The sequence below is a fragment of the Hypanus sabinus genome, chromosome X1 (genome assembly GCF_030144855.1).
Source record: "Hypanus sabinus isolate sHypSab1 chromosome X1, sHypSab1.hap1, whole genome shotgun sequence".
NCBI lineage: Eukaryota > Metazoa > Chordata > Chondrichthyes > Myliobatiformes > Dasyatidae > Hypanus > Hypanus sabinus.
Genome location: NC_082738.1, coordinates 9739502 through 9755332, shown reverse-complemented (window position 1 = coordinate 9755332; position 15831 = coordinate 9739502). Strand labels below are relative to the sequence as shown.

The following is a 15831-nucleotide window of genomic DNA, read 5'->3' as shown; positions in this document are numbered from 1 at the left end:
ACCTTATTGGTGAATAAGTCTCAGTTCCACCTCACTGCGGATAACAACTTCCATTGGTGATTGACAACGGTTAACCAGGTTGGATTTGTCCTGGTTTTTCTGTGAACATAACATAGCTTGACAAATTTCCATATTGACAGACAGATGCAATGTTTGTAATTGTAATGAAACAGCTTGGCTAGAAGCACAGTTAGTTCTGGAGTATAAGATTTTAATATTAAAGCCAGGATATTCTCTGGTTCGGATGATTAAATCAAATTGGCTGGAGACCGACTTCAATGATAATAGTCTCAGGGAATTACTGGAATAGGTCCTTAATCTAGCACTTTCATCTGAACATGGATGTGAATGTTTCAATCTTTCTTTTAGCACGCTCTTGCTGGCCCAAGCCAACATCAAGAAAAGGAATATTCTTGGAGTCCTTGACTGGGTTTTATCAGTTTAATTGACAAATAGTTTTGCATTCATTGAAGTACCAGGCAACAGCCTTCTCCAGCAAGACACTGTCAACTGCATTATCCTAGCAGGTCAGAAACTGGATATCCTGCTAAAATGACAACCCTTCTGCCTCAAAGCCTTTGCCCCATTGACAAGATATACCAGGAGCCTTCAAGAATACTTCCAACTAACCTGAATAAACACTGTTTAAGAAGCTAAACACCAGGACAAAGTTAACCATTTGATTGCCACTCCATTCACCTAACTAAATATTTGATCTTTCCTCCAACACTCCACTATGTTGCAGTATGCTCCATCCATAAAATGTACTTGAACTACTTGCCTCAGCTATCGATTGCACTTCCCAAACCTGCAAAATCTACCAAAAAAGAGGACAAGGAGACAAGAAGCATAGGAATATAACTATCTGTAAATTCTCCTCCAAGTTTCACACCACCTGAACCTGGAAATATATTGCCATTTCATCCATCACTGCTGGGTATTGGAACAGGTACTCCTCCCCAAAAAGCATGGTGGGAGTACCGTACCAGAGGTCTCCAGCAGTTTAGGGCAGTGACTTGTCACCACCTATTCAAGAGCAATTAGGGATGGGCAATACATGCAGATTAGAGCTAAATAGGAACTGAATAAATGCATTACGTTGGATTGGATTGGATATCAAAATAAAATCTTGGCTTCTGCTTAGTTGTGGCCAGGCTAGGCTTGGGTCAAAGTTTAACTTTATATTTGAGCAGACCATTAATGTGGATGAAAAATCAGAAGAGTCCTGGACTGTACACATGGGAGCACAGAGGAAAATAGTGCAAATATGGGATGATAACCAGTACTGGCGATTCTTTAGTTATAAGCGCACAAAGAGCAGTGCAGGCAGATGCAGTTCCACTAGCTGGATGACATCTTGAGAAATACAAGGGATGGATGGAAAACATATGTTACAGCATAACTAAGTCAACTCACCTGCCAGTGTCCTTGTCTCACTGCACTGAAGAGTGGGACAATCCCTCGCCGGTTAGACTGCGACACTGCAGCTCCTTGTTCTAAAAGCAGTCTGCATACTTCAAGCTTTCCTCGTCCGGCTGCAGCAGTCAGTGCTGAGAGCATATAAGTGCATGGATTCAGAAGGGTGTGGGAATTTTGAATAGAAAGTTCACTGAATTCAACAAGTCACATCATTCAAATCAGTGTGCTTCAGACTGCTTCCAGAGCACACCACTATTGCCCGTTTCAATGGATAGCTCAATAATTGATTCCTATTTTTAGAAGATGTTTCATCTGGCACCTTGCCTTGTGAAACATGAACCCATTATCAAAGTAAAACAAGGTTTGCTGGGATTAACCTTTTCAATTACCTTCACATTCACCATTTCAGTCACTTTGAAGTAATGTTTTCTCTCTCTGGAGAAATTCAACCCAATTTACTTAACCATCCTTAATTTATTTAACCTTCCTTTATTCTTGACATACAAACTTCTTTGCTCCTATCAGTACCTTTCCAGCAGAAGCTCTTGCACTATGTTACCAGAAAGATACACAATATTCTACAGTCTAGCAGCTTATAAAAGTAACAGAAATTATTGAATATAATAAATCACTGAGGTGATAAACATGTTAGCACCAAATCTGTTCATGTATTTCAGTCGTCCTCAACATATTGCCTAAAATTCTAAAATATTTTGCAAAATTATCAAGAAATGTAAGTGGTATAACTTGTTCAATGAATTAGAAATGACAGTACATTGGACCTGTTTTCACAAGAGTTTACTACTTATATCGTGTTAAAGGAAAACATTTCAGTGATAATGAATGGGTTAAGATAAGAAAATAGATAAATAGGACAAACTTTAAAAATTGGCTGTACTCAAAATGGAAAGCAATCAACCTGTGAGTTTGCTAAGGAAGGAAATTGCGAAGTGTCTGTGCATGATTTTCCAACCCTTCTGAGATTACGGGAACAGCGTCATAGGGCTACTAATGTCATACCTCTTGTCCTAAACTGAAAATTGGGAAATAAGCACTGCTGAAGAAAGAAATAATAATAAATCTTTCATGTATTCAGACAGTGGCCATGTTGTACTTCTACATTCTTCTATATTATTCCAAAGTTTTAAAATTTTTTATTGAGATAAAACACGGAGTAGGCTCATCTGGACCTTCGAGCTGTGCCACTCAACAATCCCCCAATTTAACCCTAGTCTCATCATGGGACAATTTACAATGCCCAATTAACTTACTAACTGGTGCGTCTTCAGACTGTGGGAGAAAACCGAAGAACCCAGAGAAAACCCACATGGTCACAGGGAGGATGTACAAACTCTTTACAGGCAGGGGTGGGAATTAAATCCAGATCGCTGCTACTGTAAAGCGTTGTGCTAACCACTATGCTACCACGCCCCTGTCATAACAAGTTCAGTCATAAATGCTAAAAAAGCCAGATTTTCATGAGGAAGTCAGCACCTCTTATCTGTTTCACAGGTCTAACATGTAGATGGGTGGGGATAGGGGAATGCAGCATAGAAAGAAATCTTCCCATGACGTAATGAGGATGGGCAAGTGGTGGAAGTGTTAATGGAGGGCTCCTTTGTGAACAGTAACTACAATTCAGTAAACTTTAAGGCAGATTTGGAAAAGGATAAGATTAAGGTCTAAAATTGGGGATGACAGATTTCAATGATGCAGGAAAGCACCTGGCAAAATTAGACTGCGAGTATCTGCAAGAGGGAAAAATAACATCTGATAAGTGGGAAGTGTTTAAAAGTAAAACAGTAAGAGTTCAATATTAGCATGTCTCTGTAAGGACAATAAGCAGATATGGTAAGATTAGGGAGCCTTGATTATCAAAGGAAATTAAAGCATTGTTCACGAAAAAGAAGGAAATGCATGTCAGGTATAAGAAATAGTTATCAAGTGAGGCTTTTGAAGTTTTATACAGTAGATATATTTTTTTTCACTTTTTTATATTAGTTTTTCAAAACATTTTACAAATTAAAAACCCCAAATCCCAATGAGGAACATTAAAACAGTGCAAAATTAAGCATACAATAACAATATACTACAAAGGAAGAGAATTTAGCAAAAAAAAAAGCACCTGAATTAAAGACAAGTAAGCTTAGTGTCCTCCCCAAGCCCCACAACACAATATAGAGAGTATAAGTCAGGACAGCCAAACTCCCAGACTGTGAATACACTCAGCAAAAGAGGATAATAATGCCTTCTACCAGAAAAAAAAGGAGCTGAAAGCAAGGGACCGAAAAGAAAAAAAACCCTAGTCAAGAGGAAGGTTATGAAAGTACTCGATAAAAGGTCCCCAGACCTTATGGAACTTTAGGTCCGAATTAAGAACTGAATAATGAATTTTTTCAAGGTCCAAACAGGCCATTATGTCGTTAAGCCATTGAGCATGAGTGGGCGGGACAACATCTCTCTATCTAAGGAGGATCAAGCGTCTAGCCAGGAGAGAGGCAAAGGATAATATTCGGCATTTGGTCGGACCCAGACATAAATCTATCTCGCCCCAAAAACCGAACAGAGATTTGGTTCTAGGTGCTGATTCAGAATACACGATAACGTAGTGAAGACATCTTTCCAGAATTTCTCCAAGCTAGGACAGAACCAGTATATATGGATGAGAGAGGCCACGCCCCTCTTGCATTTATCATAGAGCGGACTAACGCTAGGGTAGAATCGAGATAGTTTAGATTTGGACAAATGGGCTCTATGAACAATCTTAAACTGTAAAAGGCAGTGGCGAGCACAAAGAGAGGTTGAGTTAACCGATTTGAGAACTGAATCCCAGCTCTCTTCAGATAAGGAGATATTTAAATCCTGCTCCCAGGCCATTTTGATTTTATCCATGGGGGCCCGTCGTAAGGCTGCTAGTTTATCTCGGATGATTGACATTAAGCCTTTACCTAGTGGATTCATGGAAAGAAATAGGTCCATAGCATTTTTCGCAGGCATTTCAGGAAAGTTAGGAATTAAAGGAGCAATAAAGAGTCTGATTTGGAGATATCTGAAAAAATGAGCATTGGGCAGATTGAACTTAACAGAGAGCTGCTGAAAAGAAGCGAAGTGATTATCAATGAAAAGATCTTCAAAATGTCTAATGCCCTTCCTATACCAAACCTGGAATGCTGAATCGTATGTAGTAGGTAAAAAAAAAAGGTGATTATGAGCAATAGGGCTGGAAACGGAAAACCCCTGGAAACCATAGCATTTCCTGATCTGAACCCATATACGCAAAGTGTGTCTAACAAGAGGATTAGCTATTGATCTGGGCAGACTGCTAGGGAGTGCAGAGCCAAGAAGTGCAGAGATAGATAATTCTTTAGTGGAGCTCAGCTCCATCGCCACCCAGTTAGGGCACTCGGGTTGGCCATGGAAGAAAGACCAGAAGGTAGCACAACGTATATTAGCTGCCCAATAATATAAACGAAAGTTAGGTAAAGCCATGCCACACTCTTTTTTAGATTTTTGGAGATGGATTTTATTAATTCTAGAGTGCTTATTCTGCCACAGATATGACAAAATAATAGAGTCTAAGGAATCAAAAAAAGATTTAAGAATAAAAATTGGGATTGATTGAAATAGGTATAAAAATTTGGGGAGAACATTAACAACATTAATACGACCTACCAAAGACATAGATAGAGGTGACCATTGTACCAGACTCTGTTTTATAGCATATGAAAGATTGGCAAAGTTTTCACGAAAGAGATCTTTAAACTTCCTTGTGACTGTAATTCCAAGATAAGTAAATTGATTATGGACTACTTTAAAAGGGAGATCATGAAATGTTAGTTCTTGTGCTTCTTTATTAATTGGGAGAAGTTCACTCTTATGTAAATTAAGTTTATAGCCAGAGATCTGGCTAAACTGGTCAAGAAGTGAAAACATTAGAGGTAAGGATGTAGACGGATTTGCGAGAAAGAGTAATAAGTCATCAGCATAGAGAGAAACTTTATGCTCAACACCCCCTCTCCAAATCCCAGTCGATTCAGGACAATTCCGAAATGCTATCGCCAAAGATTCTATAGCCAAATCAAAGAGAAAGGGACTTAAGGGGCATCCCTGGCGGGTGCCACGTTTGAGATTAAATACTTGGGATTTCTGAAAATTGGTTAAAACAGAGGCAGTAGGACACAGGTACAGCAATTGGATCCAAGAGATGAAACTTTGGCCAAGGTCAAATTTTACAGTAGATATTTTAAAGTAATTAGAAGAGCGAAAGGGACATGGTCTGGTCCTGGCTATTAGAATTGAAGAGAGATCTTAAACATTCTATAAATATATGGTGAGAAAAAAAGAGAGTAGCTTGGGAGAGAGTAGGTACCTTCAGGAACCAAAAGACAAGTATTTACATGGAGCTAAGGGACATGCCCTAAATGAATAGATCACATCAGTATTCACGAGAGAGAAGAATGGGGAGGATGAAGAATTATGGCAGGTATATGCTAACCGTTTATAATGTGCATATCATGAAAAAAGAAGTGTTACAGATTTTGGTACACATTAAGATGGACAAATCCCCTTAGCCTGAGGAGATCTATCACAGGGTATTAAGGACAGCAAGGGAAGAGATTGCAGGAGCTCTGAGGAAGTTTATTGAATCACCTACAAGTGAAATACTGGAAATTCTAATGTTTAATATTGTTTTCATATTCCAGAAGGGCAGTATGGAAAAGCCAGACAACTACAAGCTAATGAGCCTGACATCAGTTAGTTAGGGAAACTACATGAGGAAAAAAGTCTTAGACTTAAAAAAAACAGGATTTATGATTACTTGAAAGGCAAGGGCTAACTAAGGAGCATCAGCATGCTTTTGTGCATAGGAAATCCTGCTTCACCGATGTGAATTTTTTGAGGAGGTTACCAAGAAAATTAATGAAAACAAGGTGGTAGATTGGACCATAGACAATAAGACATAGGAGCAGAAAAGGCCATTTGGCCCATTCAGTCTGCTCCTCCATTCAATCACGGCAGATCCTTTTTTCCCTTCCTCAGCCCCACTCCCTGGCTTTCTTCCCGTAACCTTTGATGTCGTGTCTAATCAAGAACCTATCAAGCTCTGCCTTAAATACACCCAATGACCTGGACTCCACAGCTACCTGTGTTAACAAATTCCACAAATTCACCACCCTCTGGCTAAAGAAATTTCTCCACATCTGTTTTAAATGGACATTTAGGTGGCATGGGATCCAAGGGGACATTGCTTTGTGGATTCAGAATTGGCTTGCCCACAGAAGGCAAAGAGTGGTTGTAGACGAGTCATATTCTGCATGGAGGTCAGTGACCAGTGGTATGCCTCAGGGATCTGTTCTCCTACTCTTTGTGATTTTTATAAATGACCTGGATGAGGAAGTGGAGGGATGGGTTAGTAAATTTGTTAATGACACAAAGGTTAGGTGTGTTGTGGATAGTGTGGAGGGTGGGGGGGGTGGCGGGTGAGGTCTGGGCCAGATGTCCCGCTCACCCAGGGAAAGTGCACACGCAAAACATCGCCTCTCCTTTCCAGGTGTAGTGATCGCCGCTTGCTAGGCAGGAGGCCACTGCAGATGGCCCTTACTATGCTACTGCGTCCATAGCAACACCTTCTTGTTGGTGCCCCCCCCAGTTTCCACTGAGCTTGCTACGTCATGGTGCGACCGAGTGTCCGGCAGTATAACTGGATGGGTAGTCCGGGCCCGTTAGCCTTGATTGGGAGCCAGCCTAAGAGAAGGACAACTCTGACACCAAACGCGGGCAGGTGGGGCTCATCAGCCTCGTCAGGCCATCCACTCCTCAGGAGAAGGACACTCCCACATAACTCCTACGACCCGAGGACCTCACTGTCACCGTCCCAGCTTGCTAGGCTATGGCAGAATAATCCCGGATGTAAAGGGTGAGGCCAGTACCGTGCATATTGCACTCCACCTAAAAAAACCATTGCGCAAGCCAAAGGACACACCCACGTCTACAACCATTCTTTCCCTTACAGCTGCTGCGGCCGGGTCTTTCTGTCCCATATTGCTCTCGTCAGCCACCAGCGAGCCTGCAGCAGATGTGGGCAGACCCCTTCCTAAACCTTTGTTCGCGAAGCCAAACCATGATTGAATGGAGGGCTGTCACAGGTTAACTTGGACATTGATAGGATGTAAAACTGGGCTGAGAAGTGGCAGATGGAGTTCAACCCAGATAAATGTGAAGTGGTTCATTTTGGTAGGTCAACTATGATGGCGGAATATAGTATTAATGGTAAGACTCTTGACAGTGTGGAGGATCAGAGTCCATAGGACACTCAAGGCTACTGCGCAGATTGACTCTGTGGTTAAGAAGGCATACGGTGTATTGGCCTTCATCAATCGTGGGATTGAATTTAGGAGCCGAGAGGTAATGTTACAGCTATATAGGACCCTGGTCAGACTCCACTTGGAGTACTGTGCTCAGTTCTGGTCCCCTCACTACAGGAAGGATGTGGAGACTATAGAAAGGGTACAGAGGAGATTTGTAAGGATGTTGCCTGGATTGGGGAGCGTGCCTTATGAGAATAGGTTGAGTGAACTTGGCCTTTTCTCCTTGGGGCAGCAGAGGATGAGAGGTGACCTGATAGAGGTGTATAAGATGATGAGAGGCATTGATCATGTGGATAGTCAGAGGTTTTTTCCCAGGGCTGAAATGGCTAGCACAAGAGGGCATAGTTTTAAGGCACTTGGAAGTAGGTACAGAGGAGATGTCAGGGTAAGTTGTTTTACGCAGAGAGTGGTGAGTGCGTGGAATGGGCTGCCGGTGTCGGTGGTGGAGGTGGAAACGATAGGGTCTTTTAAGATGGCTACATGGAGCTCAGAAAAATAGAAGGCTGTGGGTAAAGCCTAGGTAGTTCTAAGGTAGGGACATGTTCGGCACAGCTTTGTGGGCCGAAGGGCCTGTATTGTGCTGTATATTTTCTGTGTTTCTGTGACACCCCTCTATATGAGGCTGTGTCCTCTTGTCCTAGACTCCCCCACCATGGGAAGCATTATTTCCACATCTACTCTGTCTAGGCCTTTCAACATTTGAAAGGTTTCAATGAGATCCCCCTCCCCTCATTCTTCTAAATTCCAGTGAGTACAGACCCAGAGTCATCAAACATTCCTTGTATGATAACCCTTTCATCCCTGGAATCATTCTTGTGAATCTCCTCTGAACCCTCTCCAATGCCAGCACATCTTTTCTTAGACGAGGAGCCCAAAACTGTTCACAATACTCAAAGTGAGGTGTCACTACTGCCTTATAAAGCTTCAGCATCACATCCCTGCTCCTGTATTCTAGACCTCTTGAAATGAATGCTAACATGGCATTTCCCTTCCTCACCACCAACTCATCCTGCAAGTTAACCTTCAGGGTGTTCTGCACAAGGACTCTCAAACCTCTTTGCATCTCAGATTTTTGGATTTTCTCTTTGTCTAGAAAATAGTCTACACATTTATTTCTACTTCCAAAATGCATGACAATACAAGTTCCAACACTGTATTTCATTTGCAACTTTCTTGCTCATTCTCCAAATCTGTTTAAGGACTTCTGCAGCCTACCTTTCTCCTCAACGCTACCTGCACTTCCACCAATCTTCGTATCATCTGCAAACTTGGCAACAAAACCATCTATTCCATCATCTAAATCATTTAGATATAGCATAAAAAGAAGTGGTCCCAACACCGACCCCTGCGGAACACCACTAGTTGTTGGCAGCCAACCAGAAAAGGATCCTTTTATTCCTGCTCACTGCCTCCTACAAATCAGCCAATGCTCTAACCATGTCAGTATCTTTTCTGTAATACCATGGGCTTTTAACTTGGTAAGCAGCCTCTTGTGTGGCACCTTGTCAGAGGCCTTCTTAAAGTCTAGATATACAACATCCACCGCATCTATCCTACTTGTAATCTCCTCAAAGAATTCCAACAGGTTCATCAGGCAAGATTTTCCCTGAAGGAAGCCATGCTGACTTTGTCCTATCTTGTCCTGTGTCACCAAGTACTCCATAACCTCATTCTTAATAACTGATTCCAACATTTTCCCAACCACTGAGATCAGGCTAACTGGTCTATAATTTCCTTTCTGCTGCCTCCTCCTTTCTTAAAGAGTGGAGTGACATTTGCAATTTTCCAGTCCTCCGGTGCCATGCCAGAGTCCAATGATTTTTGAAAGATCATTTCTAATGCCTCCACAGTTTCTACCCCTACCTCTTTCAGAACATTGGGGTGCAATTCACCTGGTCCGGGTGACTTGTGTACCCTTAGGTCTTTCAGCTTTTTTGAGCACTTTCTCCCTTGTAATAGTAATTGCACTTACTTCTCTGCACTCATACCTTCAACATCTGGCACACTACTAGTGTCTTCCAAAGTGAAGACTAATGCAAAATACTCATTTAGTTCATCCTACATCTCCTTGTCTCCCGTTATTATTTCTCTGACCTCATTTTCTAGCAGTCCTATATCCACTCTCAGCTTTCTTTTATTTTTTACATACTTAAAAAAGCTTTTTCCATTCACTTTGATATTCCTTTCATATTTCATCTTTTCCCTCGTAATGATTTTTTTAGTTGTAGGTTTTAAAAAAAACTTCCCAATCCTCTGTCTTCCGGCTAATTTGTGCTTTGTTGTATGCCCACTCTTTTGCTTTTACATTAGCTTTGACTTCCCTTGCCAGCCACAGTTGTACCATTTTGCCACTTGAGTGTTTATTTATTTTTGGAACACAGGTGGCCCCCATTTTTTGAACGTTTGCTTTACGACAGCTCGCTGTTACGAAAGACCTACATTGTTTTCGCTAACCAAAGAGGATTTTCATTTTTATGTGTTACGAAGGATGAACAACTCTGATGGGCAGAAGGGTGCAGAGTGGCCCCTGCCTCCCCCCTTTTGGAGAATTGCAAATCACTACTATTTTGATGCTGCTACCAAGGAAGTAAGAGAGACAAAGGAAAGCTGCCAGGGCAGTTGTTATTGATAACAGCTCATGAAAGTTAATGAGAGAGACACACACAGCTCAGAGATACACAAGGTGGAACGTCCCCTACTGACAAAAGAGGAGCGGAACCATTGATTACTGCTATTGTCTTTTGGAGAAGGATTGTGTACTTGGTACTGTTCTATTCATTGAAACCCCTCAGGGGGCAACCAGAGTGGGCTGGTTTGATGGGTTACATCATCCCAACCTGATTGACACCTGAGACCCCGTGAGTGGGGATAAAAGTGAGGTTTGGGGGAACACCCCTGAGACACGCCAGGAGAAACGCTAGTGAGCATCAGAAACCCATGAGACAGGGTGGGACATCGAAGACCGAACGAAGGGTCAGTAAATTTTAACTCACAGCGTTTTACAGCGAGGCCGGTGGGGGCTTGTGTGTGTGTGTCCACCCTTGCCTGGGTGACGAGTCCACCACGGAAGAACGGTCTAGCTAAAGGACGGAGGGGGTCATATGTGAATGGCCACAACAACAACGCATCGACGGATCAAAATCGTAAAGGAAGGTTGGCAAGATAATAGCTGTTACTGCTTACACATTTTCTCTCTCTCTCTCTCCAACAATTGCAACACAGCGATCAACAACTACCGCAGCCTGCATGAACTGAACTGAACTTTATATTTCCATCTGACAATTCATTATCCCCTAGACAGCGATAGAGCTTGTTTCTTATTGATTATTATTATACCCGCACTTTTAGGTTTAGTATTGCTGACGTATATTATCTGTATATTTGCATTGATATTATTTTTGTATATTTTTACTAATAAATACTGTTGAAAATAGTATCACCAGACTTCAACGGACACTTCTATCTTTGCTGGTAAGACACCCAATTATGGGGTTCATAACATATGAAAAAAAGACACCTGCTTTATATGTGTGTTTACCCTGAGAAAGACTACCATGACTGTGAAACCTTGTGCGGGCAATTGTGTGCGCATGCGTGTACGTGCCGTTTTTTTTCCAAATCGATTTTGGCTTGCTGTCTTCCCGATTCTGATAAATGAAACTACACCATACATACAATATTTCTACTTTATATAGGCCATATATTTATCATATAATTCCTGCTTTTATTATATGTTTGTGTTATTTGGTATGATTTGTCAAGTTATTTTTTTTTGGGTCTGGGAATGCTCAAAAATTTTCCCCATATAAATTAATGGCAATTGCTTCTTCGCTTTACATTTCGGCTTACAAATGGCTTCACAGGAATGCTCCACCTTTGGATAGCGGTGGACATCTATCCTGCACCTTCCTCATTTTTCCCAGAAACTCAAGCCATTGCTACTCTGCTGTCATCCCAGCCAGCATCTCCTTCCAATTTACTTTAGCCAACTCCTCTCTCATACCACTGTAATTTCCTTCACTCTGCTGATATACTGCTACATCAGACTTTATTTCTCAATATCACATTTCAAGTTGAACTCAATCATATTGTGATCACTTTTTCCTAAGGGTTCTTTTGCCTTTAGCTCTCTAATCACCTCCGGTTCATGACATAACACCCTGTGCAGTATAGCTAATCGCCTAGTAGGCTCAGCAACAAACTGCTCTAAAAAGCGTTCTCATAGGCATTCAACAAGCTTACTCTCTTGAGATCCATTACCAACCTGACTTTCCCAATCGAGCTGCATGTTAAAATCTTCCATGACTATCATAACATTGCCTTTTTGACGCACCTTTTCTATTTCCCATTGTAATCTGTGAACGACCTCCCAGCCACTGTTGAGAGGCCTGTATATAACTGCCATCAACATCCTTTTATCCTTGCAGTTTCTTAACTCAACCCACAAGGATTCAACATCTTCCATTCCGATGTTACATCTTTCTACTGATTTGATGCCATTCTTTACCAGTAGAGCCACACCACCCCCTCTGCCTACCTTCCTATCCCTCTGATATAACGCGTAACCTTGGACATTCAGCACCCAACTCCAACCATCCTTCAGCCAAGATTCAGTCAGTGATGGTCACAACATCATCTCCCAACAATCTGTAAAAGTACAAGATCATCCACCTTATTTCTTATACCTTGTGCATTGAGATGTAACACTTTGAGTGCTGTATTTGCTACCCTTTTTGTTCTTGTATCCCTAATGCACTGATATTCATTCTGCTGGCTGCAACTATGTCTTACCATCTGCTTGGTCTTCCTGACAATCTGAGTGTACGCTGTCTTTGCTTTTTCACCATCTGTCCTATCCGGAGTCCCTTTACTCCAGTTCCTACCCCTCTGTCAAATTAGTTTAAATCCTCCCCAACAGCTCTAACAAACCTGTCCGCGAGAACATTGGTCCCACTTAGGATCAGGTGCAACTCATCACTTTTGTATAGGTCCCATCTCCCCCAAAAGAGATCCCAGTGATCCAAGAACCTGAAGCCCTGCTCAGGTTGCTCTGAGCCACACATTATTTTGCCAAATCATCTGTTTCTACCCCTACTGGTGCATGGCATAGGCGGTAATCCAGAAATTACTACCCTGGATCTCCTGCTTCTCAGCTTTCTGCCTAGCCACTCTAAATTCTCTCATCAGGACCTCTTTGCTTTTCCTTCCAATGTCATCGGTACCAATATGTACCAAGACATCTGGCTGCTCTCCCTCCCTCTCCAAAATGCTATGGACGCGATCTGAGACATCCCTGATCCTGGAACCTGGGAGGCAACTTGAGTATCCTGTTCATATCCACAGAATCTCCCGTCTGTTCCCCTAACTACTGAACTGCCTATCACTTCCACTCCACTATTCTTCCACTCTCCCTTCCGCACCACAGACCCATATTCAACGCCAGTAACCTGGTCTCCGTGGCATTCCTCTGGGTGGTCATCCCTCACAACAGTATCCAAAACAGTACACTTACCATTGAGGAAAATGGCCACAGGGGTGCTCTGCACTAACTGCCTATTCACATTTCCATTTCTCCTGACAGTCACCCAGCTATCTGCCTCCTGCAACTTAGGGGTGACTACTTCCCTGTAACTCTGATCAATTATCTCCTCACTCTCCAGTACAAGCCAAAGGTCACCCAGCTGCTGATCCAGATCCCTAACACGGTCTTCAAGGAGCTGCAGCTGGATGACCTTCACGCAGATGTAGTTCCCAGGGGGACTCTGGAAACCATTTACTACACTAGGTACAGTAAGAGAGGAAAAAAAAGGGAACCTTAATAGAAGCTTAACCAGAGCCTATGTCTCTTTCAAGCCGAAGCCTCCTTTCAGCCAAAGCCTAACACCCTTACTATCACCATTGGCCTACTCCCAACAATGGCCCCCCTGCTTGTCCCTTCTATACTTTTAAGCAACCGTTGTTGAGATGTAGTGTACATGGACTTCAGCAAGACTCTTGATAACATCATGCACAATAGGCTGGTTCAGAAAGTTAGGGCACATGGGATTGAAGCTTTTTTGGCAAAATGGATCCATAATTAGCTTGGTGATAGGAGGCAGAAGGTTTCCTTTTCCGACTGAAAGTTTGAAACCAGTGGTGCAGTGTAAGGTTCAGTGTTAGGAACTTTGTTATTTGCCATATTTATAAATGACATTGATCAGTATGCCTGTGGTCTGTAAGTGAGTTGCTGATGCCCCAAAAATTGGTGTAACTGCAGACAACAAGGATGGTGCTAAGGATGCACAAGAACGTATATTAGCTGGAAACTTGATCAAAATGGTGACAGATGACTTTTAATCCAGTGTGAGGTAATCCATTTTGGGTTATTTATGACATAGAGTGATGGGTGGGCATCTCAGAAACTTAAGATGTAATAAGGGACATCAGGTATGAATTCATAGCTCTCTGAAGTCAGCAATACAGCTGAATAGCGTAATGAAGAAGGAATTTAGCATACTTGCCTTTATAAACAAAGGTACTGAATATGCAAGTTGGGATATAATATAGCTGTAGCTGTAATGATGTAAGCTTTGGTTTAGGCACACTTGGAATATTCTCTGCAGTTCTGGTAAGGATGTGCAGAGGAGGTTCATGAGGATGTTGTTTCAAATCAAGGGTTTAAGTTACAACATGAGGTTGAATAAGCTTGGATTGTTCTTACTGGAGCTTGAGAGACTGAGGTTGACTTTATAAGTAGTTTATAAAATTATAAGGGAATTAGAGAGGGATAGGAGGTCATGGCTCTTTACCAAAACTAGAGGATATACTGTAGGTTTATGGTGATAAGGAGAATATTAAAAGGAGATCTGAGGGGGAAGTTTTTCCATACAATGTGTGGTGGGGTATATGGAACAAGCTGCCAGTGGAGTTAGTTTAGGAGGATAGAATCAGAGCTTTAAAAAAGCATTTGGGCAAATACACAGGTAGGAAAGGAATAGAGGGATATGGCCAAATGTAAGTAAGTGGAAATAGTGCTGATAAGCAACTTGGTGAGCATGGACAAGTCAGACAGAAGAGCCACTTCCATGCTGTATAACTCCATTTCAGTAAGTAAGCATGTAATAATTGTACAAGAGAAAAATTCAAAGGGAAAAGGAAATATAAAATCATCGGAACAAACAATAGAATTGGAAATTTAACTTAATTCAAGTATAATCAATAATCCAATAGATAAATAATCCAGGCAAAAACACTTGCACAAAGAGTGATAAGAAGGTGGAACTCAAGATCATGTTGGGGTAAACAGTATATAAGCATTTAAAGGGACATTAGATAAATGCATTAGGAAGGAATATAAAGCTATGCTGAAAAGATGAATGAATGAGGATGCAAGGAAGTTCAAATAGCATCTAAATCTTATCACAATTAATCTGTTCACGTAAACTATTGTTGTATATGGTACACATGTCTGTTATACAATTAATTGATCGATTCAAAAAAATTCCCAAACTGTTCTGTGTTAACAGTGAAGATGTGATCTCATTCCCCAGTATTTCTGAAAAGCCCTTGCAGTTGGAACAAACAAATTGAAGCAGAAAATAAAACAGACATATTTACTGTTGATCACTAATGGCCTCATGTTGGAATGGGGAGAAATGCCTCACATTTTGCCATTGTGCAAGGTGCTACACTTGGTAAATTTGCTTGTCTTTCGTCTTTACTAATGGTTAATCTACTTTTTATGTACTGAACCTTATTTTTCAAAATGAAACTGAAAATACCAAATTGTTTTGGGAATGTAAATTCCACAGTGCTGAGAGAAAAATTGTTGGTGACTGAACAATTTTTATATAGAAATCAGTTTGACTGTTAGATCAATGACCTTCATTTGGGAGTACTGTGGAGATACCTTGGAAATTACAGGTTTTTTCAGGTTTAAGAAAAGCCATGTATGCAACAAACCATTTGCATTGTAATCTGTCAAAGATAGCAGCAAAGTCAAGAGCAATGGTAGGACCAGAAAGACTATCAATAGAAGGGTTCCATTATGCAGGTGCAGATTATT

At 41.5% G+C, this 15831-nt stretch overlaps 1 protein-coding gene across 3 annotated transcripts in view; it reads right to left on the bottom strand.

The window, feature by feature from the left end:
• The window catches only part of LOC132384559 (protein TANC2-like), a 764460-nt gene that overhangs the window by 50190 nt on the left and 698439 nt on the right, over positions 1-15831 (bottom strand). For all 3 annotated transcript variants that reach the window (XM_059955744.1, XM_059955745.1, XM_059955743.1), the window contains one exon: positions 1417-1550. In XM_059955744.1, the coding sequence (XP_059811727.1) occupies positions 1417-1550 (134 nt within the window). The remainder of the gene's footprint in view (positions 1-1416; positions 1551-15831) is intronic.